Source organism: Chaetura pelagica, unplaced genomic scaffold, assembly GCF_000747805.2.
Source record: "Chaetura pelagica isolate M959 unplaced genomic scaffold, ChaPel_1.0 scaffold266, whole genome shotgun sequence".
NCBI classification, from domain to species: domain Eukaryota; kingdom Metazoa; phylum Chordata; class Aves; order Apodiformes; family Apodidae; genus Chaetura; species Chaetura pelagica.
The window spans coordinates 112,906-125,598 of record NW_009953799.1 but is presented as its reverse complement, the minus strand read 5'-3'; the positions used below and the strand labels follow the sequence as shown (position 1 = coordinate 125,598).

Sequence of the window (12,693 nt, the reverse complement as noted above, 5' to 3'; positions counted from 1 at the left end):
TGTAGGGAATCAATCATCCTTTTGGAAGGCAGCCTCCATAATATCCGAGGCCAGGGGTCACCAGAAGCACTACAGTCCAACTGCAGGATGCTGCCGTATGTTACGTCTGTCCTCTGAGGAGAACTCCCAGTGATTTTAGCATTAGATGCATGCTTCTTCACGTGGAGTTGTACTGTTCTCCTGGAAGCTCCCACCATGTTAGCAGCAATGCACTCATAGGTCCCACTGTCCTTAGGGGAAACGTTGCGAATATAGAGAGTTCCATTGGGAAAAACAAATAAATTCCCATTGACAAACTGAGAAGGTCGGATCTGCGTGCCATCGAAGACCACCCAGCGGATGCTGGGAGACGGTGCTGCTTTGGCAGTGCAGTGGATGTTAATACTGCTACCAAGGGGCAAGGAAACGTTCTCTTGCTTCTCCTGCTGGATGATGGGAGGTAAGGCTGCAATGTGCAGCCTCACTGCAATGCTGTCAGCTCCTGCAGCATTGCTTGCCACGCATTTGTAAACTCCTCGGTCTGAAAAAGTTGCTTGCTTGATAGACAAGGTGCGATTTTCATGAAGCATTATCCTGCTTTCTGTGGTGGTGACTGTTTGCAAAATCTTCCTGTCTGGGAAAATCCACGAAATATGCGGGCTTGGAGTCCCACTAGCCTGACATTCCATTGCTATGGTGTCTCCAAAATAGACCGTGATATCTCGGTAGCGGGAAAGTAAAATTTTGGGCTGGTGGGCTGCAACAGTGAGCACAATGATCATTTTATCTATACCATGCACGTTCTGAGCTGTGCACAAATACTGTCCACGATCCTGAAGTTGAACATTTCGGATAAGGAGGGTACCATTTTTCCAGACTTCAAACCTTTGTAACCTGGTGTTGGCTGTCATTAAAGCTCCTGGGAAGTTGAGAGGAAAGAAAGAAATGGAAAGTCAAAAGTTTTACGACATTCATTGTTGCACTGAAAAATCTTATCCAAGATTTTAGATTTACGTAACACCAACTACAACTTCAGATGGATCACATAACATCTTCTGACACTCTCCATAGGTCAAATTAGTCTTTGTTTCTATTGCAGAACTAACCATACCAGCTTACAAGCATGTACAGTGTGGGAACTTTCAGGGCCTTCATGCTTTACGATTACTCTTCAAGCCTCATGTAATTTCTCCTTTCCTTTTGCTTATGGAGATGACATACACATCAATATTTAAGACAGCAATATTAACAAACCATATTCAAAATAATCACAGTTGGTTGCTACTCCCTCTCCAAAAAGCAAACTCATTAATTGGTAGGTTTTCTTTCACTTTAAGAAATACCACAAAGTTATTTTTACCTGTAATGATTAGCTGCAATTAGTCACATTTTATTTATAACAATTAAAAGGTACAGAAACTATTCTTCAATGCTTTGGACTATTCCTGCAATCATGTTGCATTTCTATGCAACAAGCCAAGCATTTGTACCCTTTAAAAATGGTGTAGAAAAGCACTTTTTTCTGTGTCTTACCTGTAGAAACTTTTGTCCAAGTAATAAAAGGCTTGGGTTCCCCTACTGCATCACAAGGGATAAAGGCATCTGTTTCAGTAAGGATGGATATGCTCTGAGACCCCTTTGTGATAATTTTAGGTCTTTCTCCCTGTATCCTGAAATTGGTGGAAGACTGAATTACAGTCAAATTGTTTGGCATAATGCCTCCCACATAAGGCACAGATGGAACTTTTTGATGATGCTGGTGGATATTTTGAAAAGGGTGAACTGTAGTGGCTATCTGTGGTTTTGTGCGCTGAGAGAGAAAGGTTGGGGGGATAATCTTCAAAATCACTGGTGGTGGTGATGTGGTCATTGTGCCATGTGGCATTGGAGGCAATGGAATAACTGTAGCTTTTGGCACTGTAATCCTAGTAGGAGAGACTCGAGCAACTTTCTTGTCGTTTGTGTCTTTTGGGACTGGCTGACTAGGGACTACCGGTTTAGGATGCATACTTAAGTGAGGGAATACTCTTGTTCTGTTGAAAAGGGATGGCATTCTGGAACTGGGGTAATAAGGGATCCCGTGACTTGGTTGTCTCCCTGCTGTGCCTCTGTTATCTGGAATATAGTTATTTCCAAAAAATCTTGAATTAATATTGAATCTGTTCTGACCCTGATTACTAAACTTGCTTACAGTGAATGGACTGGTTTTGTGAAATGGAGAGGCTAATGTTGGGGTTGTTGCTTCCCTCTGAGAGGCAAAAGATTTTTTGTCCTGGATGGTGTGTGCTGCATATGCTGTTATCTCTGGTTTGTTTGTGTAGTGAAGAGGCTGGTGTGTTACAAAATGGCGAAATGAACCTTGTGTAGCAATATATGGAGGCTTTACAGTGCCTCGTACTGGAACATTCTTTGGAGGCACAACAGGCAGTCTTTGGTTTAGGCTTGGTATCACTCCAGCAGGTGGATTGGGAAGGTTTGGATTTAGCAGTAAACTGTTGTTTGACTTGCTACTATACAAATCTTTAAATTGCTCCTCTTTCGACTGAATGCTAATCCTGTTTTGGCTAGAGGAAGGAGTAGGGTGTACATTCTGTCTTGAGCTTGCCACCTTTTTGTCACCATCTGCTTCAACTTGTCTTGTTTCTGGGAAATTTTTTTGACTGAAGACATTCTGTTTCTCAGTGGTATAATAAAGAGAAGGATGTGAAGCGCTTGAAATGGATGGGGGAAGCGTGGTAAGTTTTATAAGTGGAATAAAGGCAGTGGATGTAATTGGAGGTTTTTCAGTTGTCTGTGAAGTGGGATCATGATGAAATACATGTGACATAGCTTCATTTTTATCCAAGGAAGGTGACTTTGTCCCAGTTTGAATAGCAACAGATTTAGATTTCTTTGTTTCTTTAAGTGGAAAAGTTTGAGTTTCTGTTGTGCTGACGGAGGAGGACAAAGTAATCATCTCATACTGATGGAGTGGCTCACTTATTGCTGGTGCTTCTAAAGATACTGTGGGTTTCCATGACTCCTTTGAAACTGAGAGGTGCTTAAAAACTTCCACTGTGCCAACAGGAGCACTTAAGTCAGTCACAGTAGGATGTATCAGCTGGAATGTTCCAGTGGTTGTTTCATTAACCAAAACTTCTGAGTCAAATGGGATAGGCTCTTCTTGAGATTCTGGTTTTATAGATAGCATCAAGCTATTCATATTCTCAGGAGAAGCTGTTGTGCTTGATTGTTCTGCCTTATTATCCATAGTTTTAAAATCTGCTTTAGTGCCCTTCTCCTCAGACATACTGTGTGATGAGTGATATGTTGGCACTTCTCTTTGCTCTGGTTTCAGAAGTGAACTTGACTCCTTTGTGGGAACTGCATCACGTACAACATATGATGATAAAATGGTGCTAGCTGCAGTCACTGGAGGTGCCAAGGTTTCAGGAGCAGTAGAGAGTGGCACATATTTTACTTCAGGTGGAGATGCAGTAGGCCTAAAGAAGGAAGTTGTGACCACCTCCCTGATTTTGGTAATTTTCTCTAAGGCAACCGGATCAGCAACTAATGAAGGAGTGAATTCCATATACTCCTCTTCCTTAGGCTGTATTTTTACATAGGTTTTATGATCATGACTTTCAAGAGGTGCAGAAGGTTTTGTCGCAGCTTCAACATCAGTGGTCCTTGGAATTACAGGCACTGCTTTGGTGGTTGAAACAACACGGTGGAAAGGCTTTGGTCTTTGTCTGATTCTGTTTGGCCTCAGTCTCCTTCTCCCGTAAGGCCTTTTCCTAGCATGCTGAGTAACAAGTGAGGGCATGGTCTTTCTATAGGGAGCTGTTGTTGTGGCCACAGTGGTCAATCTACTGATAGAAAAAGCAGTTTTTATCCCCTCTGCTGTTTTATGAGGTGCACTAGTACTATGCAAAATGAATGTGGGATCTGGTTTTGGAGTAGCCAGGGTTTTATGTTCTCCTCCCTGAAAACTCTCTGCATAACTGCTGGACATGCTTTCTTCAGTCACTGTACTGCTGTAGATCTCAGGTTCTTTCTTGCTCTGAACCCTGATGGGTGTAACAGCTGGAAAACTTGTACTTAAGTCTGCCATTTTTGTTTGGCCTGTGGATACATGTTTGTGCTGGTGTATAAAGTCATTGCTCTTTTCTGCAACAAATGGAGAAACAGATGAAGAAATGGAAGTAGTGCCTACAGAATCTGTTGGGATGATCTCATCCAACTGAGAAGGTGTTAAAACTATGGTGTTGACACTCACTGGGTCCATTTCATTTAACTTCACACCTGTCTCCAAGACTCTGTGAAGATCCACAGTCTGAGATTCAGCTAGGGCAGTAGCATCAAGTGGTAACTCAGCAAAAGCAGAATTTTCCTCTGATGTAGAAGATACAGTTCTATGTACATTTTCCACTGTGAATGAACTGCTCTGAATATTAGGAAAGTCTGTTACAATTTGTCTGGTTAGAGGCTCTTCAGTGAGAGCATGGACATCTTTGACTACAACTGAATCATCCATCCGGACATCAAGATGTTGCTGGCCTTGTGGTTGCACAGTTGAAGAGACAGGAGTCAAATATGGACCTGATACAGCCATTTTTTCAGTGTATATACTTCCAGGCGTTTCTAAAGCACTGTGGTCAGGGAACAGCTCAGTTTCTGATGTTGTTAATATGGACGGGACTGAAAATGCTTTAGTATTGTGGGAAACAGTGACTGACAACGGCTCGTCTTCACCCACAGGTGATGCATCAGCAGAGGAATCCATGGCATCAGGTGTTGTCTCCGAAGGCGGAGGGCTGGCTACCGGATGAGGGACTGGAGTAGTTTTGGGCATGACTGATGGCAGCACAGTTGTTAAAGAAATGGTTGTAGCTGCTGTTGTTCTAGGAAGATTCTTCCCACGGACCTTTGCCAAAATGTCAGCCCAATGCTGTGGATTAATCTGCTTGCTTGCCACATTAATTCTCCTTCGAGATTCAAATGCTCTCCGGCCTTCTGCAACATTGCTGTCTTGGGTTCTATCAGTACTTTTCCAGATTTTCATTTTCCTTCTGCCTTTCTTCCCTTTTTTAATCTGAGCCTCTGACACCTGAGCACTCTTTTGTTTAAAGGATATTTCCCGGTCTTTCAGATGGTTCTTTCTTTGTGGGAACTCCTCCACCCCTCTTGCCCCTGAGCCTTCTTCATCATCTATGACTCGCCCTCTCGTTTTTGACCGACTTTTTGAGCCTGGGCGCTTTCTTAGTTTTATCCTTTTAAATGACCTGTCAGACACCATTTTATTTACTGTCACCCGTACAACAAACTGATCTGAGCCGTGCTGATTGACAGCCACACATCTGTAATGGCCACTATCACTGACATGGCTTTTTGGAATAAGCAAAGTACCATTGTCCAACATGTATCCTTTTGAAGAGTTTGAGAGCTCATTAAGTACCTGGCTGTTGGGAAGAATCCAGCTCAACTGTGGTTCTGGGATGGCAACTGCACTGCACGGCAATGCTATTGGATCTCCAACATTTTTTTCAACTCTCACTACATCTGAATCAACTACCTGAATAGCTGGAGACTGCACCAGAAGTTTGTATGCCATGTTATCCACATCATCTCTCACTTGGGCAATGCAGTGGTACAAACCACTGTCAGTGTAACTCACCGCTTTGATTATGAGCTGGCCACTACTGAGAATAGAAAACCTACTGTCCTTTTGATTAAACGGTGCTTGCAGCTTAGTGCCATCTGGAAAGAGCCACTGAATGGAGGGGCTCTCAGAGGCTTTCACATTGCAGCTCAGCTGACACTCTGACCCTTCCATGACAGTCTGTGCGGTCCTTGTGCTCTGGTTTTGCTCTATCATTACCCAGCTTCTCTGCTGCCCGGTGTCTTTGGTATGAATTGTCTGAGAAAACACAGTGAAAAAAGATAGCACCACTTTCTTCCCTGTACTCTGGCGCCGGTTTAATTGGATATTTATGAGAGGTTGCATCACCCAGGAAGGTTCAGCCACTATTTGAGCTTTCACACCTGTGTAGTAAAGAGCATCATAATCTGAGCCTTGCCTGTACCGATAGCTTATTTTAGGCTCTTTGCTGAGCATAAGTTCCCTCTCTAATTTGACAGGCACTTCACTGTAATAGGCTATAAGCTTCCATAGTTTTTCATAGTTTTCTCGATTCATTGGACATTCAAAGTCCAGTGAAATCGTAGCATTTATATCAATCTCCTGAGTTTGGATTTGATTCCACTGAATTTTGTTAGAGCCTGTTGGTTTTTTGATTTCGCAGTTCAGGTGGACTACATTGCCATGTTCATCAGTCATATTTAGAGTAATATTCCATGGAGATGACTGAAGCTCTTCCAGAGGGAGTTCATAACTGTCACCATCTTCTTCCTCTTGAGTGCTGCTATTCTGCCTCAGTGAGGATTGAATGACAGGTTTCCGACAGGAAATATCTTTCAGGTTTTGAATATCTTCTTTCTGTAGCTGTTTTGGGCTGTTGCACTTAGGACAGAGCTGTCCCCCTTCATAGGCTTTGTCCTTTTTGCATTTTAAAACACCTGCACGAAAAAGAAAAAAAGGGAAAAAAATGAGGAAAAACAAAAGATAGGTAAGTTGAAGAACTCTGTTCTAGAGTTAGAGAACTCTCAAAAGTGTGAAATTGACAGCATAATGAATGCCCCATGGCACATGATACAGAGGGCAAGGGCTTTTAAAATGTCACCTCTTTGCTTTCACAGTTGAATGGGCACCTGATTCTCAAACTGACTGTACTTTCTTCTGACTTTAGTGAGACTACCAAATACTGTATCTTTCTGAAAATCAGATTCATTGCCTCTGAATAAAATGTCTAGAAACTGAACTGTTCAGAGCAACATTTTTTAAGTTAGTAAAAATCTATGCTGTGTCTGTAAAGTGACATCTTACCCATCTAACTTGTGGACCTAATGTGAAGAGGACTGGGTCTTCTCAGCTTTCAAAAATGCAGCACTTACCTGAGAAATTATGGACTTCCTCATGAAATAATACAGGAAGTTTTTTAGTTTTCTCTGTTTATTAACAATAATACTGGCAATCCACAAATATTCTACAGTAGCTACAAAAATCCACTGACTAGTTCCTGCACTTACAACCAATTCAGCAGCAGAAAAAAAAAAAAAAAATAAAAAAAATTAAAGTGCCACTTCTTCCCTGACCTCTGAAATAAATGTAAACTCTGTCATGACAAAATAAGAACTAAAACAGAGAAGGAGTGTTAAAACAGGAAATTACAGCCTTGACTCCTCTTTTCTGTCAATGCCAGAAGGACTCTTGTCCACAAAATAGCAAGCACAGATTTATTACATTGTTCTGCTCACTAGAATGTCAAATGTCACCTTTCATATTTAGTTTGGAAACTTGTTGTAAATATAATGTATTCCAGTTATTCTAGGAATAAGTATCATGCTGATCACTCCTGAGGAATGAGGGAGCTTCGAATAAATGAACAACATATAAGTTTGTTATAAGGCAACATGCTGGGAGAAGGAGAAAAGTGGCAACTTTTATACATTTTTTAAACTGAGAAACATATGCTTTGCCCGTCTGAAAAATCAATTCTCTCAAGAAGTTCTTACAAATGGAATATTTAACTGAAATGATCTATAACTTGCAGATGCATATATGACGTTTCAAAGATAAGCAAAGCACACTTCATGATAGAACTGGCCCAAAATCAATCTGGTAGCGACCACACTGGCCTGAAGAACTTTAATAACTCTGTCTGGACAGAATTCCCAAAGAAGTTCATGTTATAGCTATATAAAGATACAAAATCATTCATACATGAAAATTGCATGGATAAATTCTCTTCTCTTTCCAATAATGACTACTGTTGAGTGTAAGAAGGAAATCTAATTGTCAATCTAATACTTCATTGTTACAACTTACAGTTCAATGTTAAGTATGCTTGATACACATACTCATTTGGATGAAGGAGAGCACACAAGAATATTAAAATATAAATTAGCAAAATACTATTACAACATTAGATCCTCAAGTGTCAGTTCAGGAAGAAGCACTTATATTACCATTCAAGTATCACACACATTTAAAACTCCTGTCCCACAGCTAAGTGCAAAACTGCAATTAATTACTTATTTTAAGATGACAAGGCTCACCATCACCCACCATACAAATAAAACTTGTGGCTCCAGTAGTCATTTGCAATATCTTCAGCTGCAATTAAATAACAACTCCCTCTTAATATTTTAGTGGCAGACCTAGCGCAACACCAGTTGCTCTGGCCCATTGTAACAAACACTTAGCTACCTGACATGGGGCACTGGTGAACTGAGATGCCCAAATCAAACTGACATTCAAAAAAAAGCCTCATTTAGTATATTCCTGATATATAGAGGTATTATAAAACTGTTTTGTTTGGGGTTTTTTTTGCCTCTAGTATTTTGCTTCTGCACATGACCAGAAGTGTTCCTGCCTAAAGAGTGCAATACTTATCTCACATCTAAGCCTGAACAAAGACAGACCAGTTATTCAAGGAAAAAACCACAGGATTGTAGGTGTTCTCTAAAAATACATAAAACAGATTTGCTCCATTATAAATGAAAGTTGTGGTCAATGGAGAAACACAGATAGACACGAAGTATGCGTATTACATAGAAGCCTTCCTGTTAATAGCATTAAAGTTAAAGGACTCACCCAGTTCAAATCCAATATGCCCACCACCCATGAGAGCACATAGTTACTAGCTTTGTTGGTTGAGGGCAGTTGCCAGCCCTTAATAAAAGGTGTATTGCTGTGTAAGGGAACATTTGACCAGATTATAACCTAACTCCTCTTTCCAGTTATGAACTTCACTATCACTTTTTCCATCTTGAATGCAACAGCTAGTTCCTTTGTTCTTGAATACTGATTTTTAGCTAGTGACACAGAACTGCTTCCTCTTTGCACTTTTAAAAATACATGTAATAAAATAGTGCACATAGGCACCATGTAAGTAAAAACACTCAGAGTAACAATCCAGAACAGGAAAAAGAATCTAACATTATGTGTTGAAGAAGCACTGCTATTTTTGCTCTTACCTCCAGAACCTTCAATCCATTCAAGAAGCCACTTTAAACTGCAGTCACAGGCCCATGGATTCCCATGAAGGTAAAGATTTTCCAGCAGTGGCATGCCTTGAAACATCCCTTCAGGCAAGGTCCTAAGAGCATTTTCAGATAGGTAGAGATGTCTTACTGTTGACAGTTTGAAATAATCAAGGACCATAAATGTTGAAAAGGTGTCAGGGTGAAGCTGCTGGAGCAAATTTCCTTCTAAGTGGACCAGTCTCAGAGAAGTTAATCCATTAAAAGCATTTGGATGAATAAACTCAATTCTGTTGTGGTCCATGTGCAGCCTCATTAAGCTTGAAAGTCCTTGGAGAGTCTGGCCAGTCAAGACTTTCACTTTATTGTAACTAATTTTGAAAACCTAAGGAAGAAAAAAAAAAAAAAAAAGGATAAAAGAGATTAATTTTGGTTTTTGATCTAAATCCAAAGAGAATATATCAAGTATGACACAGGCACAGTTAATAGATCTCCAGTGTATTTGGGGGAGAAATAGTACCTTAATCTTCAGAAAGGCACTAAAAAACCCCACTTATTTTTGTTTTATGTTATTCATGGAAGTTAAAATTTACAAAACTTAGGAAAACCTGAGCATTACCTGTAGAGACACAAGATCTTTCAAAGCACCATTAGGTATACTCTGAATGTCATTTCCATGTATCATGAGCAATTCCAGTTTTGTAAGTCCTGCAAAGGAGTTTTCATTTATAGACTGTATACTGTTGAACCTGGGGAAAAAAAAAAAATCACATCTGCAGTTAAATTTTATACACTGACTGTCATGGCCTGCAAATGTCAAATCGGTACAACCTACCTTTCAGGAAAAATTGGAGGGATCTTTAATGCATTGTCAAAGAGCCAGAAGTTACTGAAACATTTTTATAAGCCCAAGTATACTTAGTTCATGTTTACGTTAAGATTTATTTTAACTCAATTTGTGGCACTTGAGCTGTAATTTAGGAGTAAGAGAAATAAATAGGCATTTAAGTTCTAATAGTTGTCAGTGTGTTTTTCCATGCAACTCAGTTTAGGGAATGGTAAGAAATTAATGGCCTGTAGCCAAGCAATGACGCTATGGAGCCTGGCAAACTTGACAGCCTGCAGTGTTGCCAAAACAGCATCTAACAATAAATGAATAAAGATTTGGAGAGAGGACATTAAAAATGGCTATCTTCCAAACAGCACGAGAAGCAGGAAGTCACATCCTGCTTCACTTACTGTTGTAACATGTAATTGCCTATGTCAACTAATTACATAAGATCTAGGAACTGACCTTCCAATTATATAATTTGAACCTAGAAACTCCTTTTAGAGAAGGAATACAGAAAATCTGCTTTTGCAAAATAATTCAATTTCACCGTGGACAAATAAATCGGGTTTTATTTGCCAATATGGAGGTCTTAAGCTTGACAGCCTAGCTCTACACTTGGGGTTTCCATACGTACACATAGAATTAAAAGTATGAGCTAATCTTGGCATTAAGTCTTTAAATAAAGGCATAGAATTTTAAAGATTTTTCCTATCTTACTGCTTTCGAGAAAGGCAGGGACAAGACAGTGTTAAATTAAAATACTCTAAATATGGAGGAGATGCTTTTAGATCCATACCATGTTATCTAAAGATGCTGAATTAGTTAAAAATTTAGATTCCTGATTTGATCTTTTTAGTCCTACCACAGACCTACAAGGCTTACAGCAGTCATCCTAATAAGATCTTTTACTTTACCATCAGCTCTTCTAAAAAACCTGAACTTCTCAAATAAGAAATTTTCCTTAATTATTTCAAGTTAGGAAAATAACCTTTATCTCCTCAAGATACAGCATATTCAAATAGAAATATGGTAAAAGATCTTTTCCAAAATGAAAGGCGACAACTGAGCTATTTCTTCCTGGGAAAGGACACAAGTCACACAACATCATCTGTAGTGATGAAATACAAAGACAGCAAAAAGCTTTCATGCTAGCAGTATCAAATATATTTTTATTAACAAACAGCCAAAACACCTAAACAATTTAGAAACCTACATCCAAGTTGCAAAAGCTATTTAGGGATATAATCTGCCATGCAACGCTGACATATGTGGGACAGGTGACTGTGAATATTTGTGGGTTTGAATGTTGGAAGAGAACAAGACATTTTTTACTAAAAACCAGCATAAAGTACAGACTACTAAATCACAGGTTTACTGAGTATAGGGGCATTCTGAGACCAAAATTAGGCTTTAGGTGGAAAAAGTACTTGTGGATAGACATTTTAACTACAGAGAAGAAAAAAAAAACCCAAGGCTCCTACTGTCAGTCACTGCATGATCAATCACAGCTTACAGGCCTTGGGGCATTTGGGGTTAGTTCACACTTTCAGTACTTCAAGGGGGCTTACAAGAAGGATGGGAAAAATTTTAGCAGGGCCTACTGTGATGGGACAAGGGGTAACGATTTGAAACTAAAAGAGGGTATATTCAGACTAGACACAAGGAAGACATTTTTTTAGAATGAGGTTAGTGACACACTGGAACACGTTGCCCACAGGGGTGGTAGAGGCTCCATTCGGGGAAACATTCAACGACAGGCCAGACAGGACTCTGTGCAACCTGGTGGAGTTGAAGATGTCCCTGCATACTACAGGGGTGTCAGACTAGATGACCTGTAAAGGTCCTTTACAAGCCAAAACATGATATTCTGTGATTCCATTCTATACCAGGTAGTGAGGCAGCTCTGTTAACAAGCAGAGGAGGACTGCAACTCTTGCACCATCCCATGTCCCACGATGATCCTATGCAGCACTCTGTGATATGCAGCCTACCAACTGTCCCTGCCTTCTTGTCTCACATTTTGACAGGTAGATGTGAGTTGGCATACGAAAGTATGCTGAAGCCTGAGCAATCTTCCCAAAATGCTGATGTCTGCTTATATTGCACCTAAGCTCCATGAAAAAACAAACAACAAACTGCAAAGGCAATTGAGTAACTTTGATTTAATTGCAGTGCTTTAAGATCTGCTACATCTCATTGTTCTCCAAAATGCTACCTAGCTACATTATCATTGAACAGTGTAACAGCTTGCATTGGAAGGGACCTTAAAGATCACCTAGTTCTAACCCCCCTGCCATGGGCAGGGACACCTCCCACTAGACCAGATTGCTCAGAGCTCTACACAGCTTGACCCTGAACACTTCCAGGGTGGGGACCACCACAACTTCTCTGGGCAACATGTTCCAGTGTCTCATTAAAGACTTTCACTCCTAGTGCATTTTTTTTACATCAGGTATGATATTAAATAGTTAGTAGAAACCCCCTAGTAGATGTAATTCGAAGCATTTCTTACACACTAAGAAGTGTATAAAAAAGACTATGTGTCCTACTTGCCACTGACACCAAGGTGCAAGTGTCTATTTGAAAAGAATAATAACTATTCTTTGATACATGAGGGCTATGCTAAAACTTCCTCCGTGCCAGTAGCTGTAGTGCTTGGAATCCATCACCTGCAAGTCGCTGCCCACCCCTGCAATTCTACTTCAAAAGCACACAGAGCTCAGACCCCGCCACGCCGCCCGCCCGCCCGCCAAGAACTCCAGCCTTCCCCCCAAGAAGGACGTCAAGCCGTTTGCCAC

General features: G+C 40.4%; 1 protein-coding gene across 1 annotated transcript in view; it reads right to left on the bottom strand.

The window, feature by feature from the left end:
* The window catches only part of MXRA5 (matrix-remodelling associated 5), a 14,843-nt gene extending 5,095 nt beyond the window's left edge, over window positions 1–9,748 (bottom strand). The window contains exons 1-4 of the mRNA XM_010001182.1: window positions 9,683–9,748; window positions 9,058–9,448; window positions 1,513–6,537; window positions 1–898 (exon numbers count right to left, since the gene is read on the bottom strand). The exon at window positions 1–898 is cut by the window's left edge and continues 1 nt beyond it. Coding sequence (XP_009999484.1) covers window positions 1–898; window positions 1,513–6,537; window positions 9,058–9,448; window positions 9,683–9,748 — 6,380 coding nt within the window. The remainder of the gene's footprint in view (window positions 899–1,512; window positions 6,538–9,057; window positions 9,449–9,682) is intronic.
* Between the last annotated feature and the right edge of the window lie 2,945 nt (window positions 9,749–12,693).